The sequence below is a fragment of the Oncorhynchus masou genome, unplaced genomic scaffold, assembly GCF_036934945.1.
Source record: "Oncorhynchus masou masou isolate Uvic2021 unplaced genomic scaffold, UVic_Omas_1.1 unplaced_scaffold_2539, whole genome shotgun sequence".
Classification (NCBI taxonomy): Eukaryota; Metazoa; Chordata; class Actinopteri; order Salmoniformes; family Salmonidae; genus Oncorhynchus; species Oncorhynchus masou.
Window position 1 is genome coordinate 15228 of NW_027008989.1, and position 21165 is coordinate 36392.

Below are 21165 nucleotides of genomic sequence, written 5' to 3' on the forward strand. Positions count from 1 at the left end.
GCACACACATCACAGACAAACTGAATTGGTCCACTCACACAGACAGCATCGTGAAGAAGGCGCAGCAGCGCATCTTCAAACTCAGGAGGCTGAAGAAATTCTGCTTGTCACCAAAAGCACTCACAAACTTCTACAGATGCACAATCGAGAGCATTCTGGCGGGCTGTATCACCGCCTGGTACGGCAACTGCTCCGCCCTCAACCTTAAGGCTCTCCAGAGGGTAGTGAGGTCTGCACAACGCATCACCGGGGGCAAACTACCATCCCTCCAGGACACCTTCACCACCCGATGTTACAGGAAGGCCATAAAGATCATCAAGGACATCAACCACCCGAGCCACTGCCTGTTCACCCCGCTATCATCCAGAAGGCGAGGTCAGTACAGGTGCATCAAAGCTGGGACCGAGAGACTGAAAAACAGCTTCTATCTCAAGGCCATCAGACTGTTAAACAGCAGCCACTAACATTGAGTGGCTGCTGCCAACACACTGACTCAACTCCAGCCACTTTAATAATGGGAATTGATGGGAAATATATCACTAGCCACTTTAAACAATGCTACCTAATATAATGTTTACATACCCTATATGATTCATCTCATATGTATATGTATATACTGTACTCTATATCATCGACTGCATCTTTATGTAATACATGTATCACTAGCCACTTTAACTATGCACTTTGTTTACGTACTCATCTCATTTCTATACACTGTACTCGATACCATCTACTGTATCTTGCCTATGCTGCTCTGTACCATCACTCATTCATATATCTTTATGTACATATTCTTTATCCCCTTACACTTGTGTGTATAAGACAGTAGTTTTGGAATTGTTAGTTAGATTACTTGTTGGTTATTACTACATTGTCGGAGCTAGAAGCACAAGCATTTCGCTACACTCGCATTAACATCTGCTAAACATGTGTATGTAACAAATAAAATTTGATTTGATTTGACCATGTTAAAACAGGTGGTGACCATGTTAAAACAGTGGTGACCATGTTAAAACAGGCGGTGACCATGTTAAAACAGGCGGTGACCATGTTAAAACAGGTCCATGTTAAAACAGGTAGTGACGATGTTAAAACAGGTCCATGTTAAAACAGGTGGTGACCATGTTAAAACAGTCCATGTTAAAACAGGTAGTGACCATGTTAAAACAGGTCCATGTTAAAACAGGTGGTGACAATGTTAAACAGGTCCATGTTAAAACAGGTGCTGACCATGTTAAAACAGGTGGTGACCATGTTAAAACTGGTGGTGACCATGTTAAACAGGTCCATGTTATAAAGGTGCTGACCATGTTAAAACAGGTGGTGACCATGTTAAAACAGGTCCATGTTAAAACAGGTGTGACCATGTTAAAACAGGTCCATGTTATAACAAGTGGTGACCATGTTAAAACAGGTCCATGCTATAACAGGTGGTGACCATGTTAAAACAGGTCCATGTTAAAACAGGTGGTGACCATGTTAAAACAGGTGGTGACCATGTTAAAACAGGTGGTGACCATGTTAAAACAGGTCCATGTTAAAACAGGTCCATGTTAAAACAGGTGGTGACCATGTTAAAACAGGTCCATGTTAAAACAGGTGGTGACCATGTTAAAACAGGTCCATGTTAAAACAGGTAGTGACCATGTTAAAACAGGTCCATGTTATAACAAGTGGTGACCATGTTAAAACAGGTCCATGTTAAAACAGGTAGTGACCATGTTAAAACAGGTCCATGTTATAACAAGTGGTGACCATGTTAAAACAGGTCCATGCTATAACAGGTGGTGACCATGTTAAAACAGGTCCATGTTAAAACAGGTGGTGACAATGTTAAAACAGGTCCATGTTAAAACAGGTGGTGACCATGTTAAAACAGGTGGTGACCATGTTAAAACAGGTCCATGTTAAAACAGGTCCATGTTAAAACAGGTGGTGACCATGTTAAAACAGGTCCATGTTAAAACAGGTGGTGACCATGTTAAAACAGGTCCATGTTAAAACAGGTCCATGTTAAAACAGGTGGTGACCATGTTAAAACAGGTCCATGTTATAACAGGACCATGTTAAAACAGGTAGTGACCATGTTAAAACAGGTCCATGATAAACCAGGTGCTGATCATGTTAAAACAGGCGGTAACCATGTAAAACAGGTGGTGACCATGTTAAAACAGGCGGTGACCATGTTAAAACAGGTGGTGATCATGTTAAAACAGGTGGAGACCATGTTAAAACAGGTGGAGACCATGTTAAAACAGGTGGAGACCATGTTAAAACAGGTGGTGATCATGTTAAAACAGGTCCATGTTAAAACAGGTCCATGTTAAAACAGGTAGTGACCATGTTAAAACAGGTCCATGATAAACCAGGTGGTGACCATGTTAAACGAGTGGTGTCCATGTTAAAACAGGTGGTGACCATGTTAAAACAGGTGGTGACCATGTTAAAACAGGAGGTGACCATGTTAAAACAGGTCCATGTTAAAACAGGTCCATGTCAAAACAGGTCCATGTTAAAACAGGTGCTGACCATGCTGAAACAGATACTGATGTTTGATGATGTCATATTCTGTCTGCTCAGGTGAGCGTCTCACCTCGGTCTCGTCGCAGACGGAGAAAGTGAAACTCTGGAGGAGCTCGACCATGGCCAGTTTGATCATGATCAGGGCGAATCGCATCCCGATACAGTTCCTGGGCCCCGCCCCAAACGGCATGTACGTGTTCGGATCAATAGGCTCCTTGTTCTCCTTACTGAACCTGGACAGGGGGAGGGCAGACACATTACACATTGTATTGTAGTTGATTTGTGGTTGTGGTCCAGACACATTAAACATAGTGTTGTAGTTGATTTGTGGTTGTGGTTCAGACACATTAAACATAACGTATTATAATGCACTATAGTTGTGCAAAATGAAAAAAATGCTATTGTTTTTGTATTGTGGTTATGTTATGGTTGTACTGTGGTTGAATTAAGGACGTGTTATGGTTAGATTGTGGTTACGGTGCGGTCCAGTACCTCTCTGGTTTGAACTCCTCAGGGTCGGACCAGATCTCGGGGTCACGGTGGAGGGTCCACGTGGGAACCAGGACAACGCAGTCTTTGGGGATGACGATGCCGTTAATCTCCACCGTCTTCTTGGCGACCCTCTCCAGTCGCGGGGAGATGGGGTACAGTCTCAGAGACTCGTTCAACACACAGTCCAAATACTCCATCTGCATCAGAGCTTCGTACTGGATTGGAGCCTGCACCGTGGTTACATAAAAATCAGAACCTCACCACATCTGTTGGAGAACACAGTATCTATTTCCTCCTGCAGTTTGGTCATGGTGTGGGGGTTACCTTGTTGGGGAACACAGTATCTATCTCCTCCTGCAGTTTGGTCATGGTGTGGGGGTTACCTTGTTGGGGAACACAGTATCTATCTCCTCTTGCAGTTTGGTCATGACGTGGGGATTGGTTGCCAGGTTATAGGCCAGGAAACTCATAGTACTGCTGCTGGTCTCGTAGCCGGCGAAGATGAAGAGCATGGCCTGAGACAAGATCTCATGATCAGTCAGTCCTGTGGAGGGAGAGAGAGAGAAGAATAGTTTCCAGGTGTGTGTTGGTAACAGTAGTTTACAGTTGTGTGTTTGTTACTGTAGTTTTCATGTGTGTGTTTTTAACAGGTGTGTGTTTGTTACATTATTTTACAGGTGTGTGTTTGTAACAATAGCTTCTAGGTGTGTGTTCGGCAGGTACCTTTAGTCTGTTCCCCTCCTGTCTTTGTGTCGCTGCCTTTCTGAGAGTCGATCATCAGCTGTAAGAAATCCACCCGACTCTGGAAGCAGAAAGACATGAGGTCAAATCCATCCAATCACAAACCAACACAAACAGATTCCACTGGATCTGGTCCAATCACAACAAACACAAACATAATCTTATGGATCTGGTCTAATCACAACCATATTCTTATGGATCTGGTCCAATCACAACCATCACAAACATATTCTTATGGATCTGGTCCAATCACAACCAACAAACATATTCTTATGGATCTGGTCCAATCACAACCATCACAAACATATTCTTATGGATCTGGTCCAATCACAACCAACACAAACATATTCTTATGGATTTGGTCCAATCACAACCATCACCAACATATTCTTATGGATCTGGTCCAATCACAACCAACACAAACATATTCTTATGGATTTGGTCCAATCACAACCATCACCAACATATTCTTATGGATCTGGTCCAATCACAACCATCACAAACATAAACAAACAACATAATCAAATATAAATATAAAACATGTTTACAGTTGAGTTCCCAGAGTCACGGCCAGATTTGATCTTAATCAGCGAGGCGTAAAAGAAGTCTGTCACCGCAGTCGGGAAGAAAGAAAACTTCATCTTCTCCAAGACAGGACCAGTGAAGGGAAACAAAGCTGGAGAAGGAGAGGAGGGGAGGAGAAGATGAGAGGAGAGGAGGGGAGGACAGGAGAGAAGAGGAGAGGGGAGGACAGGAGAGAAGAGGACAGGAGGGGAGGACGGGAGAGGAGGGGAGAGGCGGGAGAGAAGAGAAGAGGAGGAGAGGAGAAAAGCAGAGGAGAGGAACAATTTATTGAAAGGTGAACAACTTCATTTAATTAAAAAGTACAATTCTGTGTCCGTGTGTGTCTGTGCGTGTGTTGTCTCACCGACTAGGAGGAACAGTGGGTTTAAAAGGTCAAACTTGATCATCTTCTTGACGTTGGAGACGAAGGGGTCTGAAGGGTTGTTCAGAGAGTCAATGTCCACACTGAAGGCTGTGCTGGTGACCACGTCCATACTGTAGGGCCCAAAGAACCTGCAACACAACCACAATTACACAACTACTGATCACAATTACACAACTACTGACCCTTTTCTGCTCTCCTGCGCCTGACTTCCATGCAGCTGTTATACACTCCTTTACATACCTAAAGGGCACACTTTTCGGCATTTGCTGTATGATCGATGAGAAACTCCATATTGCTAATGTTTGGTCCCTTACTAGACGAATATTTGTACAATTTGCAGACGGCGGCGGGCACCGAATCTTCCGTGAAGTCATCGAACGAAGTCTCTCGGAAATTCCACCAGATGGCGAATGGACTCTTATTGCAAATGTACAAAACATCACCAATCACTACATGACCATTTCTCCTAAACGGAAAAGACTTCGAAGACGAAACTTGGGCTGTTAGCACCAAAACAAGATGGCGTTGAGGCCTCAACGAAAATAGAGCGCTAATTTGACCGCTTCACGTCAAAGTACATGAACCTACTGTGTAAGGAAAAAAGAACCAGACATTTTTGTCATAATTTAAGAGAGATTGTACAATTGGTGATGTTCAAATCTATATACAATTTTTTTTTTTAGTTTTTGATCCAGTTGAGGAATGTTCAGAGGAATCCGTTAAGGTGGGTTTCGGAATTCGTGATTTCTGATATTTTATGTGATTTTCTGAAATAACACTCAATGATTCAACCCTCGGTAAATAAGTCAGTTCTTAACGTAAACACTTAAAACTCAAAATTCTGTAAGAGCCTACCCCAAGGGGGATATGTGTTAACTTTCAGCTTCCTGTGTCAACCGGAAGTGCCTGAAATTGGTGACATAGGGGCTGTTTCGAAGGGTTAAAAAGGTCACATCTTTCCAAAACTTCATATGTGTGATTAGGCAAACCTGTAAATCAGTAATTTCTCCCAACAGATGTCAAAGAAAAAAACTCTCTCACACACACACACACACACACACACACACACACACACACACACACACACACACACACACACACACACACACACACACACACAGCAAGGATGGAGTGACACAGCGCGGGGCTAAAAGACACACAGAGCCTGCAATGGCATTACCATAATCTCTAGGCAGTGCCAAGTTCAACGAGATGCCCCGCTTGACCGAAGCTCGCTCGGTCTGAGCGCAGCAACCATGAAATAAAGTAGGCCCAAAATGAAGCCTGTCCTTAAATTTCAGGTGCTTTTCAGTGGAACCATTAGGGTTAGAAGCACAATTCGACCTCAGGAATGTTCCTAAGGTCCTCCCGATCTGTGAAAGCCTAACCATGACCGTGTGGCATCAACCCTTAACAGTGAAAAGAAGGTGTTTACATCAAACAGTTTGCAATGACTTCTCTCCCCATACGAATACATGGCCTGCTCCCCTAAATTCAACCTGAAGCCTATGTGGGTTATGAATGCCTTATGAACCTGTCTTCGATGACAATCCATCAGGCCACTATGAGGTCTACCTGTGTTGATTCTAAGCTTCCTGGAGCAACCGGAAGTGACTAAATTCACCCTAAAGTTTTTTGATATACCAAACCTGCAGTTTGTGAAAATCACTGCATTCAACCCTGTGTAAATCAGTCAAAAAAGACTTTAAACTCGGGATTAGTCTGTAAGAGTCTACCCCAATGAGGATATGTGTTTACGTTCAGCTTCCTGTGCCAACTGGAAGTGCCTTAAATTGGGGTCACAGGGGATGTTTCGAAGGGTTGAAAGAGTCAGCTCTTTCCAAAACTTCATAAGTGTGATTAGGCAACCCTCATGAACTGTCAATCAGTCATTTCTCCCATCAGATTTGCAAGAAAAACTCACACACACACAGCAAGGATGGAGTGACACAGTGTGGGGCTTACAGCCACACAGAGCCTGCAATAGTTACCTTCATTCGAACAATCAAAGAACCGTCAGACCTAGAGCTCTGAAAGTTTGGAAACCTGTTCTAAAGCTAAAGTCAATAGTGCACGGTGAGTTATGTGGCTCTAGGAGGTTATCGAGAAACAGCCTCGTACATTTGCAATAACTTCGATTCATTTTGACCATCACGAAAATGACGACATTTAGAAAAGTCCCAGAGTTGCAAGACTAGGTGCATTGACACCGCCTCGGCCCATAGAGATGGATCCTTATGTTTCTGTCCGATAGCTCATTCAAGGACCCCGTAGCAATGCCTGGAAAATGTGGATTTTCAGCACCAATTAAGGTTGCTGCTCAGGCTTCAAATGACATATCAAGCCAAAACATGGGATTCGGGGTCGCCTGAACGTAACAACGTGTTTTACGTTTTTATTATGGTGTAAACTGAAGGTTTGGGTCTGCTCTGAAATATGTGATAGTTGGCTTTTAAATTAGTTGGAAAAAGTGGGTTTGGTGTCAGTTGGTATCATTTTGGTGTCAGAATTATATCTAATTGACTGATGGACGAAGACTTGCTAGCTGACTTTTGTCTATTGCAATATGTCTAAACAGTGATAGACCATCACCAAATTGACAATCTGAAATCAACACCAACGAGCGATGGAGAGGAACCAGAATCACTGCCCGGCCATCCCGAGTTCATCTGTGCCAGTCAATTTCACATTCCTGCAGTTTTTTTGAGCATGTCAAATTCGTGATGGTAAATGCCCATTGAAACATATTGCAAATGGACAGTTGGGCGCCTGGTGATTGGAACGGGTTACCAGGAGCACATTTTTTAAATGTTTTTTAAAAATGTTGGGTAGGGAGCACCCCCCACCTGTGCCTATCCAATAGGGGGTGCCCCTGGTCATTTTGGGAATGTTTCAAAAATGGTTAAAAACGACACTTCTCTCATGTCACCATTGAGCGATAGAGAGGAACCCCTATCACTGCCCGGCTATCCCGAGTTCATCGGGCCAGTCAATTTTGTATTTCTGCATTATTTTTGAGTATGTCAAATTTGTGATTTTAACTTCTTCGATATAGAGGGAGCTCTTTTAATTTTTGGTTAAAAAAACGTTCTCTTTCATATCGTCTGAGATCCCCAAGGATTGGAAAGCTGCCGCAGTCATCCCCCTCTTCAGAGGGGGGGACACCCTGGACCCAAACTGTTACAGACCTATATCCATCCTGCCCTGCCTATCTAAGGTCTTCGAAATCCAAGTCAACAAACAGGTCACTGACTATCTCGAATCACACCGTACCTTCTCCGCTGTGCAATCTGGTTTCAGAGCCGGTCACAGGTGCACCTCAGCCACGCTCAAGGTACTAAACAATATCATAACGGCCATTGATAAAAGACAGTACTGTGCAGCCGTATTCATCGACCTTGCCAAGGCTTTCGACTCTGTCAATCACCATATTCTTATCGGCAGACTCAGTAGCCTTGGTTTTTCTGATGACTGCCTTGCCTGGTTCACCAACTACTTTGGAGACAGAGTGCAGTGTGTCAAATTGGAGGGCATGCTGTCCGGTCCTCTGGCAGTCTCTATGGGGGTGCCACAGGGTTCAATTCTCGGGCTGACTCTTTTCTCTGTATATATCAATGATGTTGCTCTTGCAGCGGGCGATTCCCAGATCCACCTCTATGCAGACGACACCATTCTATATACTTCCAGCCCGTCCCCTAACCTCCAAACGAGCTTCAATGCCATACAACACTCCTTCCGTGGCCTCCAACTGCTCTTAAACGCTAGTAAAACCAAATGCATGCTTTTCAACCGTTCGCTGCCTGCACCCGCATGCCTGACTAGTATCACCACCCTGGATGGTTCCGACCTTGAACATGTGGACATCTATAAGTACCTAGGTTTCTGGCTAGACTGTAAACTCTCCTTCCAGACTCATATCAAACATCTCCAATCGAAAATCAAATCTAGAGTCGGCTTTCTATTCCGCAACAAAGCCTCCACTCACACCGCCAAACTTACCCTAGTACAACTGACTATCCTACCGATCCTCGACTTCGGCGACGTCATCTACAAAATAGCTTCCAACACTCTACTCAGCAAACTGGATGCAGTTTATCACAGTGCCATCCGTTTTGTCACTAAAGCACCTTATACCACCCACCACTGCGACCTGTATGCTCTAGTCGGCTGGCCCTCGCTACATATTCGTCGCCAGACCCACTGGTTCCAGGTCATCTACAAGTCCATGCTAGGTAAAGCTCCGCATTATCTCAGTTCACTGGTCACGATGGCAACACCCACCCGTAGCAAGCGCTCCAGCAGGTGTATCTCACTGATCATCCCTAAAGCCAACACCTCATTTGGCCGTCTTTCATTCCAGTTCTCTGCTGCCTGTGACTGGAACGAATTGCAAATCGCTGAAGTTGGAGACTTTTATCTCCCTCACCAACTTCAAACATCTGCTATCTGAGCAGCTAACCGATCGCTGCAGCTGTACATAGTCTTATCGGTAAATAGCCCACCCAATTTTACCTACCTCATCCCCATACTGTTTTTATTTATTTACTTTTCTGCTCTTTTGCACACCAATATCTCTACCTGTACATGACCATCTGATCATTTATCACTCCAGTGTTAATCTGCAAAATTGTAATTATTTGCCTACCTCCTCATGCCTTTTGCACACAATGTATATAGACTATCTTTTTTTCGACTGTGTTATTGACTTGTTTATTGTTTACTCCATGTGTAACTCTGTGTTGTCTGTTCACACTGCTATGCTTTATCTTGGCCAGGTCGCAGTTGCAAATGAGAACTTGTTCTCAACTAGCCTTCCTGGTAAATAAAGGTGAAATAAAAAAATAAAATAAAAATTGTGATGTATTTGTAGGCATAACATTGGAAGATTGACCATAAGAGACTACATTTACCAGGTGTCCGCTTGGTGTCCTCCGTTGAAATTATTGCGCAATCTCCAGCTGCGTCCACTTTTCCATTAGGTTCAGAGTAGAAAGGCTACTGCCACGAATGATTTATCATCGAATAGATATGTGAAAAACATCTTGAGGATTGATTCTAAACAACGTTTGCCATGTTTCTGTCGATTTTATGGAGTTAATTTTGAAAAAAGTTTGGCGTTGTAATGACTGAATTTTCAGGGTTTTTTCTAAGCCAAACGTGATGAACAAAACTGAGCGATTTCTCCTACACAAATAATATTTTGGGAAAAACTGAACATTTGCTATCTAACTGAGAGTCTCCTCATTGAAAACATCCAAAGTTCTTCAAAGGTAAATGATTGTATTTGAATGCTTCTTGTTTTTGTGAAAATGTTGCCTGCTGAATGCTAGGCTTAATGCTATGCTAGCTATCAATACTCTTACACAAATGCTTGTGTAGCTATGGTTGAAAAGCATATTTTGAAAATCTGAGATGACAGTGTTGTTAACAAAAGGCTAAGCTTGTGAGCCAATATATTTATTTCATTTCATTTGCTATTTTCATGAATAGTTAATACCTCTTGATACTACCCATCCCGTATCCGGGATCGTGAATACAGCCTCAGGCTCATTAGCATAACGCAACGTTAACGATTTCTGAAAATCGCAAATGAAATGAAAATAATATGCCTGCTCTCAAGCTTAGCCTTTAGCTGTGCTAACATAATTGCAGAAGGGTTTTCTAAGGATCAATTAGCCTTTTAAAATGATAAAACTTGGATTAGCTAACACAATGTACCATTGTAACACAGGAGTGATGGTTGCTGATAATGTGCCTCTGTACGCCTATGTAGATATTCCATAAAGAATCAGCCGTTTCCACCTACAATAGTCATTTACAACATTAACAATGTCTACACTGTATTTCTGATCAATTTGACGTTATTTAAATGGTGAAAAAAATGTGATTTTCTTTCAAAAACAAGGACATTTCTAAGTGACCCCAAACTTTTGAACGGCACTGTATATGATATATATATTAATATGTTATAATATTTAAATATCTATGTATGTGTATTACAATGAAGACTCAGGGGTGTAAGGTGAAAGGTGTAGAGGTTAGAGGTCAGAGGTCAGAGGTCAGGACTCACTCCTTCACTTCGATGGGCTGGTCTTTATCTGCCTGCTTCTTCATTCCGTTCAGCAGGTTAGCAGAGTGCTGCTTCATGATACCAAACATCTAGAGGAGGTAGAGAGGTAGAGAGGTAGAGAGGTAGAGAGGTAGAGAGGTAGAGAGGTAGAGAGGTAGAGAGAGGTAGAGAGGTAGAGAGAGAGAGAGGTTAACAGAGTGCTGCTTCATGATACCAAACATCTAGAGGAGAGAGAGACAGAGACTGAGAGAGATAGAGACAGAGAGAAACAGAGAGAGAGAGATAGATAGATAGAGAGAGGTTAACAGAGTGCTGCTTTATGATACCAAACATACACACATATATACATACACATACACCCATACATACATACATATATATATATACATACACATACACCCATACATACATACATACACATACATACATACATACATATACACACATACATATACACACACACATACACACATACACACATACATACATACACACACACACACACATATACATACATACACATACATACATACATTCATGCATACATACATACACACACATTTATATACACACACACACATATATATATATATACATATATATACATACATATACACATACACACACACATTTATACACACACACACACACATACATACATACATACATACACACACATTTATATACACACACACACATACATACACATACACATATATATATACACACACACACATACATACACATATATATATACACATACATACATACATACATACACACATACACACATACATACATACATACATACATACATACATACATACATACATACATACATACAGTGGAGAATGCGGGCATTAGGTGGAGACCGCAAAGAAGGTGTACAGTCAGGGCAGGGAAAGTACCCCAGCTGAAGGTGCCATTTTTGACTGGGAGAGACTGCCTCCTATATAAGGAGCTTTGGCAGATGGCGTTACACACAGGAAAAAGGGGATCAGGTCTCTCTATCACACGGCAAGAGCAGGGCCACCGAAGGGGGACAGGAAAGCTAAAAAAAAATAAAAATCCAAGCCCGAGGTAGTAGCCCTACAAGGAAACGTAGCCTCAACCTCGTCCTCTGGAGCAGAGGAAGAAATAGCGACACAACGTCTCCGACAGCTATTCCAGGAAACCACCGGTGAAGACACCTGCGAAGGGTTATATAAGACACAGGAAGGAGCAACCAGGGGCTAAGCGATAAATTTGAAGCCCCATCCGAGGAGGGAACATGGAAGGTATTCTCCTCGGGCAACCCTGGGGGGATGGGGAACAACCTCCACACCCGTCTCCCAAGAATTAATGGGACAGTTCGGCATCTCTCAGCATAGAGACCCAGAGCTACGGGATACCATGAGGAAGGTGATCGACGGGAGAAACGTCGACGGATCTTCCCTACTATGCAATCAGGCGGGGCCTCTTATATTGGGTCAACGAAGGGGAAAAACAGGAATTATTAATGGTGTCGAGACCATACAGGGATACTGTCCTACAGCTGGCACATTCCCACATCTTAGGAGGACACCTGGCACGGGACAGCCCCACGGCAACACCAGAGGTTCTATTGGCCCCGTGTCACCTGGGATTAGGCCAGGTATTGCAGGAAGTGTGATCAATGTCAGCGTCCAGCCCCACGGCAACACCTGAGGTTCTATTGGCCCCGTGTCACCTGGGATGAGGCCAGGTATTGTAGGAAGTGTGATCAATGTCAGCGTAGAGCCCCACGGCAACACCTGCGTGCTTTGATTCCTCTCCCCATTATAGAGACCCCCTTTGAACGCATAGCTATGGACCTTGTGGGACCCCTCCCAAAATCTGCCAGAGAACAGATTACGCTACCAAGTTCCCAGAGACATACCCTTTCGTAACATGTCGTCAAAGGGAATCTCCAAGGAATTGTTCAAGTCCAAATCAAATCAAATGTTATTTGTCACATACACATGGTTAGCAGATGTTAATGCGAGTGTAGCGAAATGCTTGTGCTTCTAGTTCTGACAATGCAGTAATAACCAACGAGTAATCTAGCTAACAATTCCAAAACTACTACCTTATACACACAAGTGTAAAGGGATAAAGAATATGTACATAAAGATATATGAATGAGTGGTGGTACAGAGCGGCATAGGCAAGATGCAGTAGATGGTGTCGAGTACAGTATATACATATGAGATGAGTATGTAAACAAAGTGGCATTGTTTAAAGTGGCTAGTGATACATGTATTACATAAAGATGCAGTAGATGATATAGAGTACAGTATATACGTATACACATGAGATAAATAATGTAGGGAATGTAAACATTATATTAAGTAGCATTGTTTAATGTGGCTTGTGATATATTTTACATCAATTCCCATCAATTCCCATTATTAAAGTGGCTGGAGTTGAGTCAGTGTGTTGGCGGCAGCCACTCAATGTTAGTGGTGAAGACACTTGCCAGTTGGTCAACACAGTACACATCAAATCAAATCAAATCACATTGTTTTTGTCACATACACATGGTTAGCAGATGTTAATGCGAGTGTAGCGAAATGCTGGTGCTTCTAGTTCCGACAATGCAGTAATAACCAACGAGTAATCTAGCTAACAATTCCAAAACTACTACCTTATACACACAAGTGTAAAGGGATAAAGAATATGTACATAAATATATATGAATGAGTGATGGTACAGAGCGGCATAGGCAAGATGCAGTAGATGGTATCGAGTACAGTATATACATATGAGATGAGTATGTAAACAAAGTGGCATAGTTTAAAGTGGCTAGTGATACATGTATTACATAAAGATGCAGTAGATGATATAGATTACAGTATATACGTCTACATATGAGATAAATAATGTAGGGTATGTAAACATTATATTAAGTAGCATTGTTTAAAGTGGCTAGTGATATATTTTACATCAATTCCCATCATTAAAGTGGCTGGAGTTGAGTCAGTGTGTTGGCGGCAGCCACTCAATGTTAGTGGTGGCTGTTAACAGTCTAATGGCCTTGAGATAGAAGCTGTTTTTCAGTCTCTCGGTCCCAGCTTTGATGCACCTGTACTGACCTCGCCTTCTGGATGATAGCGGGGTGAACAGGCATTGGCTCGGGTGGTTGTTGTCCTTGATGATCTTTATGGCCTTCCTGTGACATCGCGTGGTGTAGGAGTCCTGGAGGGCAGGTAGTTCGCTCCCGGTGATGCGTTGTGCAGACCTTCATGATTTTCTCTCGGATGGGCCTTCCCAAGACAATCCTAACCGATCAGGGAACCCCGTTCATGTCCCGGTTGATGATACGCACAAGCATATTCCACCCTCAAACAGACGGGTTGTGTGAATGCCTGAACAAAATGATTAAAAGCATGTTGAGAAGAGTGGTGTCCCGAGACGTGAAAAACTGGGACATGCTTCTCCCCCACTTAATGTTCGCCCTGCGAGAAGTACTCCAGGCGTCCACTGGGTTTTCCGCATTTGAACTGCTCTACGGCAGGCCCTGTCTAGGGATCCTCGATTTAGTCAAGGAGACCTAGGAGGCCCAACCATGCCCATTCCGGTCCATGACAGAACATGTTACAATGATGAGAGACCGCCTGTCGGCATTGTGGCAAGTAAAGGAGCATATGGAGAAGGCTCAACGGACCCAAGGCTGGGCCTATGATAAATCAGCGACACCCCGTGAGTTCACCGTGGGAGAGAAAGTGATGGTGCTCGTGCCCGCGGCCGACCACACTTGCTGGCGCAGTGGAGGGGCCCCTACGAGGTAATGGAAAGGGTCTCACCGGTCAATTACCTCATCAAGCAACCTGACAGAAGGAAGAAGGTCCACCTCTTTCATATAAACCTGTTGAAGAAGTACCATGGAAGAGAGTAGGGGCTGGAGGGCAAAGGAAAAGAGGAGGCCCTTCCACAGGCGGGCCGTGGCCAAACTCTCCTGCCGGAGCAGTCGGGGCAGCTAGATACGCTGATTATGCAATTCGGCAGGGTGTCTTCTCCCTTCCCAGGACAAACAGATGTCCTGTTTCACCATAACCACACTGAACCCCGTAAGAAGGTGCATATCCGGCCTTACAGGATTCCTGAGACTCGCCGAGTCATCGCTAAGAACGAGGTAAGGGAGATGCTGAGGATGAGGGTGTTCGAGCCATCTACAAGTGAGTGGTCCAGTTCCATAGTCCTGGTTCCCAAACCCGATGGTAGTATGAGACTCTGCAACAACTTTAGGAGGGAGAACGCCATCTGTACATTGGACACGTATCACATGCCCCGCGTGGATGAACTCTTGGAGCGCTTAGGAAAGGCCAAGTTCATCGCCACCCTGGATTTGATGAAGGGATATTGGCTGGACAGTAGACCAACCAGGCATGTGAGCCAAGGTGATCAGAGGCAAATAACTGAGGCAAGCAGTTATTCATTCAGACCCATAACCATTCAGATGAGGGTAGACTATAGCAGTTATTAATTCAGACCCATAACCATTCAGATGGCAGTAGACTATAGCAGTTATTAATTCAGACCCATAACCATTCGGATGGTGGTAGACTATAGCAGTTATTAATTTAGACCCAAATAAGAATGAAATCTTTGTGAAGAGAAGTGAAAGCCATCAGCATCTAATTCTAGTCCTATATGAAGAAGACAGGGGTCCTGGGTGGTGCAGCGGTCAATAGCACTGCAGAGCGACAATACAGCCTGGTGTTCGATCCCAGGCTGTGTCACAACTGTGAACCAACCGGAACCCCAACCGGAACCCCATAGGATGGCACACAATTGTCCCAGCGCCGTCCGGGACCTTGTCTTATCGTGCTCTAGCGACTCCTTGTGACAGGGCCGGGCGCCTGCAAGCTGACTTGGGTTGTCAGTCGAACGGTGTTTCACATTAGTGTTGTTGACAACTGGGTTAAGCAGGAAGTAGGTGGTCATGTCTTTCACATAAGTGCTGCTGACATCCAGGTTTAACAGGAAGAGGAACAGGTGGTCAAACGGGTCATGTTTCAGAGTACGCATGACTCCACCTTTGAATAGTTATGTTAATCAGGTATTTGTTTTTTGTTTTTTTAATAAATTCGCAAACATTTCTTAAAAACGTTTTTTTGCTTTTGTCATCATGGGGTGTTGTGTGTAGATAGATGAGGAAAAATTATAATTTAATACATTTTTGAATTTTATTTAATGTAACAAAATGTTGAAAGTCAATGGGTCTGAACACCTTCTTCCTTCCTTTTATTTATTTTTTTTTTATTGTTTCTAGTCAAGGCTCATCCTATTCAGACATTGCTGTATATTTATTTTATCTTTATTTAACTAGGCAAGTCAGTTAAGAACAAATTCTTATTTTCAAGTTGATAAAACATAGAAAGGGAGAGTTGGAGGGATGGTTCTACCTCCTTTAGTCGTCCAGAGGTAAAGGAAGGTGAGAGGACACTGCGGATCCGTCTCCATGTATCGTCCTCGGCAACGGACAATGCATCAAACATCTCACCGATGGAAGATGGAAGTCCAGACCACCATTCAGGCAGACAACATGGAGGACAGTTGTATTAATTATCAAACAGCTCACCATTCAGACAGACGTCCTACAACATGGAGGACAGTTGTATTAATTATCAAACATCTCACCATTCAGACAGACATCCTACAACATGGAGGACATTTGTATTATTTACAGTGCCTTGCGAAAGTATTCGGCCCCCCTGAGACTATCACAGTACAGGTGCATTTATACGGAGACTTGATTACACACAGGTGGATTGTATTTATCATCATTAGTCATTTAGGTCAACATTGGATCATTCAGAGATCCTCACTGAACTTCTGGAGAGAGTTTGCTGCACTGAAAGTAAAGGGGCTGAATAATTTTGCACGCCCAATTTTTCAGTTTTTGACTTGTTAAAAAGTTTGAAATATCCAATAAATGTCGTTCCACTTCATGATTGTGTCCCACTTGTTGTTGATTCTTCACAAAAAAATACAGTTTTATATCTTTATGTTTGAAGCCTGAAATGTGGCAAAAGGTTGCAAAGTTCAAGGGGGCCGAATACTTTCGCAAGGCACTGTATCAAACAGGTCACCGTTCAGACAAACGTCCTAAAACATGGAGGACAGAGTTGTATTAATTATATGATTTAATAAGGATCACTAAAACATGGAGGACAGTTGTATTAATTATCAAACAGCTCACCATTCAGATGATAACTAAGAATCACTAAAACATGGAGGACAGTTGTATTAATTATCAAACAGCTCACCATTCAGATGATAACTAAGAATCAATAAAACATGGAGGACAGTTGTATTAATTATCAAACAGATCACCATTCAGATGATAACTAAGAATCACTAAAACATGGAGGACAGTTGTATTAATTATCAAACAGCTCACCATTCAGATGATAACTAAGAATCACTAAAACATGGAGGACAGTTGTATTAATTATCAAACAGCTCACCATTCAGAATGATGTTCTTAAACAACAGTTGTATTAATTATATGATTTAATAAGGATCACAGTATTTACACAATATTCACACTACTTTAAAATGTATGAATAATGAATGACACAAATAATGAATTAATAATATCAGTCATAATGTTAGGATTATAATTATTCAGATTATTATTAGGGGTGTGTGTTTGTGTGTGTGTGTGTGTGTGTGTGTGTGTGTGTGTGTGTGTGTGTGTGTGTGTGTGTGTGTGTCTCACCCTGCGGTTGATGAAGATGTTGTAACACTCTTTAATCAGGACGGTCTTGATTATGCTTTTGTCCATGATACACAGAACAGGCTGCCTCCCATCATAGATCCTTCACAGAGGAGAAACACACACCTGGCTTTAACCACTATATATACACCTACATGGTACAGACTGCCTCCCATCATAGATCCTTCACAGAGGAGAAACACACACCTGTCTTTAACCACTATATATACAACTACATGATACACAGAACAGGCTGCCTCCCATCATAGATCCTTCACAGAGGAGAAACACACACCTGGCTTTAACCACTATATATACACCTACCTGGTACAGACTGCCTCCCATCATAGATCCTTCACAGAGGAGAAACACACAGGGTTGTATTGACTGTATGTCTGTTCAGATGTGTAGGAGGAGACAGCGTAGCAGAAAGGGTTAACTATCAGTGCTGATGTGAATATGTAGCTGCATTGGCCCTGATGGGCGAATAAACTTGATTTAAGCTTCACTAATTGTCTGTGAGTTTTACAAGGTTCATTCAGAACCTAACAGTAGAAAGAGATGGGTTAGAAGAAGCCTACATAACCAACCCCTGAAGTAAATGTATTGCCTCTTAACGGAAAGAGCCTAACAGTAGAAAGAGATGGAAAGAGTAACTGAATGTAATCAGATAACGGTACTGAGTTTGGGGTCATGTTGGACAGGTAAGATTAGTAACTGAATGTAATCAGATTACGGTACTGAGTTTGGGGTCATGTTGGACAGGTAAACTAGTAACTGAATGTAATCAGATTACGGTACTGAGTTTGGGGTAATGTTGGACAGGTCAGGCTAGTAACTGAATGTAATCAGATTACGGTACTGAGTTTGGGGTAATGTTAGTACTGAGCTTTGGGTAATGTTGGACAGGTAAGATTAGTAACTGAATGTAATCAAATTACGGTACTGAGTTTGGGGTCATGTTGGACAGGTAAACTAGTAACTGAATGTAATCAGATTACGGTACTGAGTTTGGGGTAATGTTGGACAGGTAAACTAGTAACTGAATGTAATCAGATTACGGTACTGATTTTGGGGTAATGTAGGACAGGTAAGACTAGTAACTGAATGTAATCAGATTACGGTACTGAGTTTGGGGTAATGTAGGACAGGTAAACTAGTAACTGAATGTAATCAGATTACGGTACTGAGTTTGGGGTAATGTTGGTACTGAGTTTGGGGTAATGTTGGTACTGAGTTTGGGGTAATGTTGGAGAGGTAAAAATAGTAACGGATTACATTTAGAAAGTAACCATGGAAAACCGACACATTTAACCACCTCTTATAAAACTACATAGAAAACATTATTCTGGTTGTTGTTGATATTATTACCATTCTTCATGGTCACATGACAGCTCCAGCAGGTGATGAATTGTAAGGAATAGTACAGTTGTGAGTCATCCTAGTACGGTACAGCCAACTGAACTCACCCCCAGATTCTCCCATACTTCTGAAAGCACTCTGTGTCAAAGTTAATGATACCCTGCAGAGAGAGATAGAGAGAGAGAGAAGAGAGAGAGAGAAGAAACAGCTGATTCATGCCATAGGAGGTCACGTAGTTGTGTCTTACACCTGAACAGATAACACACCTGAAATAGGTGAGGGTTGAGGAGGGTTTGTTATTTTATATGGTCCCCAGGGTCAATAGCAGAACTTCTAAACTGATCAGGTCTCAAATTACCTTGTATTTATCTATTGTTCAAACAACAAACAACCAGCTAGTCCTCTTTTTCCTTCTCAATGTATTGTTTTATATGGGGAAAATAACACTATTGTTTAAAATATGAGAGAGATGTTTATTTTGAATGGGTACTAACCTTTCTATACTCCATCATTGTGCCAAAGTAAGGTAGGGATTTGGGACCAGGGATACCCATCTTAGTGAATACACCGTATGGCCAGTACCCGTACCTGTACACACACACACACACACACACACACACACACACACACACACACACACACACACACACACACACACAACTATCAGTATGTTCTACACAACTATACAATATGTATATCTTATCTTGCATTGTTGGAAAAGGACCCCTAAACAAGCATTTCACTGCTAGTCTACACCGTTTAACTACGATAAATGTGACAAATAACATTTGATTTGATGTAAGTCCTTACACTACAATGAGGGTGATGAGGAGGGCCAGGAGGGTCCAGGTCTCAGCGGAGAAGTATGGTAGAAAACTCATCATCTTTCCTCCGGTTCGCCTCCCTGCTGCTTCTGAAAACAATGCTCCGTTTTCTCTCAGTCTCGTTCAAGTTCACTTCTCGTTTTGAGTTGTTTGTTCCGTTCAGGTTCTAGTGTGGTTCTGTGACGCTGCAGATCTCGACTAACGGCCGTTGCTCTTCTCCGTACTCTGTTTGAGACCGTGCAAGATACAAGCGATTGTTGTTTGGAAGTTACTCTTTTACCCGTGTGATGTGTGATGCTTGCTAGAATAATGATGAGCCACAATGGAATTTGCGGTTCGACTTCAAAATAAAAGTCCCATACTGAAACTGATGCAAACGGATACAAATCATGTAATAATGCCATATTTGGATTAGATCTGTCATGTCTTATTATGTCTGTTCCTGTCCTTTCTCTTCACTCTGTCTCTCTCTGCTGGTCTTATTAGGTTACCTTCTCTTTCTCTCCTTCTCCAGCTGTTCCTCATCTCCTCTAACTAGCTCATTCACCCTTTCCCCACCTGTTCCCTTTTTTCCCTCTGATTAGGTCTCTATTTCTCTCTCTGTTCCTGCTACTTTCGGTGTCAGATTCTCGTTTGTGTTTCTGATGCCAGAAGCAAGCTATCGTCTCGTTTGCTTCCACCTAGTCCTATCCTGTCGGAGTCTGCCTGGCAGGTGCATCCTGCACTCTACTAACTATCTTTTGTTCCATTGACAACGTCGGAAGAGGATCTATGCCATTCCTGTTTTTTCATTAAAGAACTCTGTTTCTGTTAAAACCGCTTTTGGGTCTTCACTCAAGTACATAACAAGATCATGCTGAACAGGGTTGGAATGTTGTTATATGAATTAAAGCAAAAAGATAATAAGTAGTTAATTTGACACACAAAAAATAGTTGAAGTCCCGCTGTGGCTGTATTAGAATTGCTTTGGGGCAGACTTCTATTGCACTGTACAGCGTTACCTCTGGATCTTGGGTCCACGAAATGTGAAGAGTTTTCACAAATAATTGTGTCATAGCTCTTATTACAGGACTTTAACTGTGGAAATCACCTCACAATTACATAAGTTAAAAAATATATAATAATAACATTTAACCTTTATTTAACTAGTCAGTTAAGAACAAATTCTTATTTAAGATGACAGCCTACCCCGGCCAAACCCTGACGATGCTGGGCCAATTGTGCACCGCCCTATGGGACTCCCAATCATGACCGGATGTGATACAGCCAGCATTTGAACCAAGGACTGTAGTGACGCCTCTTGCATAGCCATGCAGTGCCTTAAACCGCTGCACCACTCTGGAGACCTGTACATTGCAATATGAATGTTCCACTATAGGCAGAATTGTGAGGTGATTTCCCTCAGTCCCGCAATAAGAGCCGCGATTGTAATATTTGTGTAAACTGTTTAGAATTGTAATCTGTGGGTGTCAATGAGTAGGCT

At 42.6% G+C, this 21165-nt stretch overlaps 1 protein-coding gene across 1 annotated transcript; it reads right to left on the minus strand.

The window, feature by feature from the left end:
- Positions 1–2511: 2511 nt before the first annotated feature.
- Positions 2512–19942, minus strand: LOC135533635 (cytochrome P450 3A27-like). The gene is made up of 14 exons (XM_064960923.1): positions 19669–19942; positions 19353–19446; positions 18966–19018; positions 17500–17599; positions 16609–16610; positions 16508–16526; positions 16181–16273; positions 10776–10864; positions 4685–4833; positions 4305–4432; positions 3739–3817; positions 3399–3559; positions 3016–3242; positions 2512–2756 (listed from the first exon to the last, which is right to left on the minus strand). Exons 1-14 carry the CDS (start codon positions 19740–19742, stop codon positions 2513–2515), a joined length of 1512 nt encoding a protein of 503 aa, XP_064816995.1. The 5' UTR covers positions 19743–19942; the 3' UTR covers position 2512.
- Between the last annotated feature and the right edge of the window lie 1223 nt (positions 19943–21165).

Bases quoted from the DNA above. Each gene is read 5' to 3' on its own strand.
- LOC135533635 (XM_064960923.1), bottom strand. From the start codon at position 19,742: ATGATGAGTTTTCTACCATACTTCTCCGCTGAGACCTGGACCCTCCTG. The intron at 4,433-4,684 runs GTGAGACAACAC...CTCCTTCTCCAG, and splicing joins CCCACTGTTCCTCCTAGTCG to CTTTGTTTCCCTTCACTGGT. The intron at 2,757-3,015 runs GTACTGGACCGC...CCCCCTGTCCAG, and splicing joins GAGGAGTTCAAACCAGAGAG to GTTCAGTAAGGAGAACAAGG.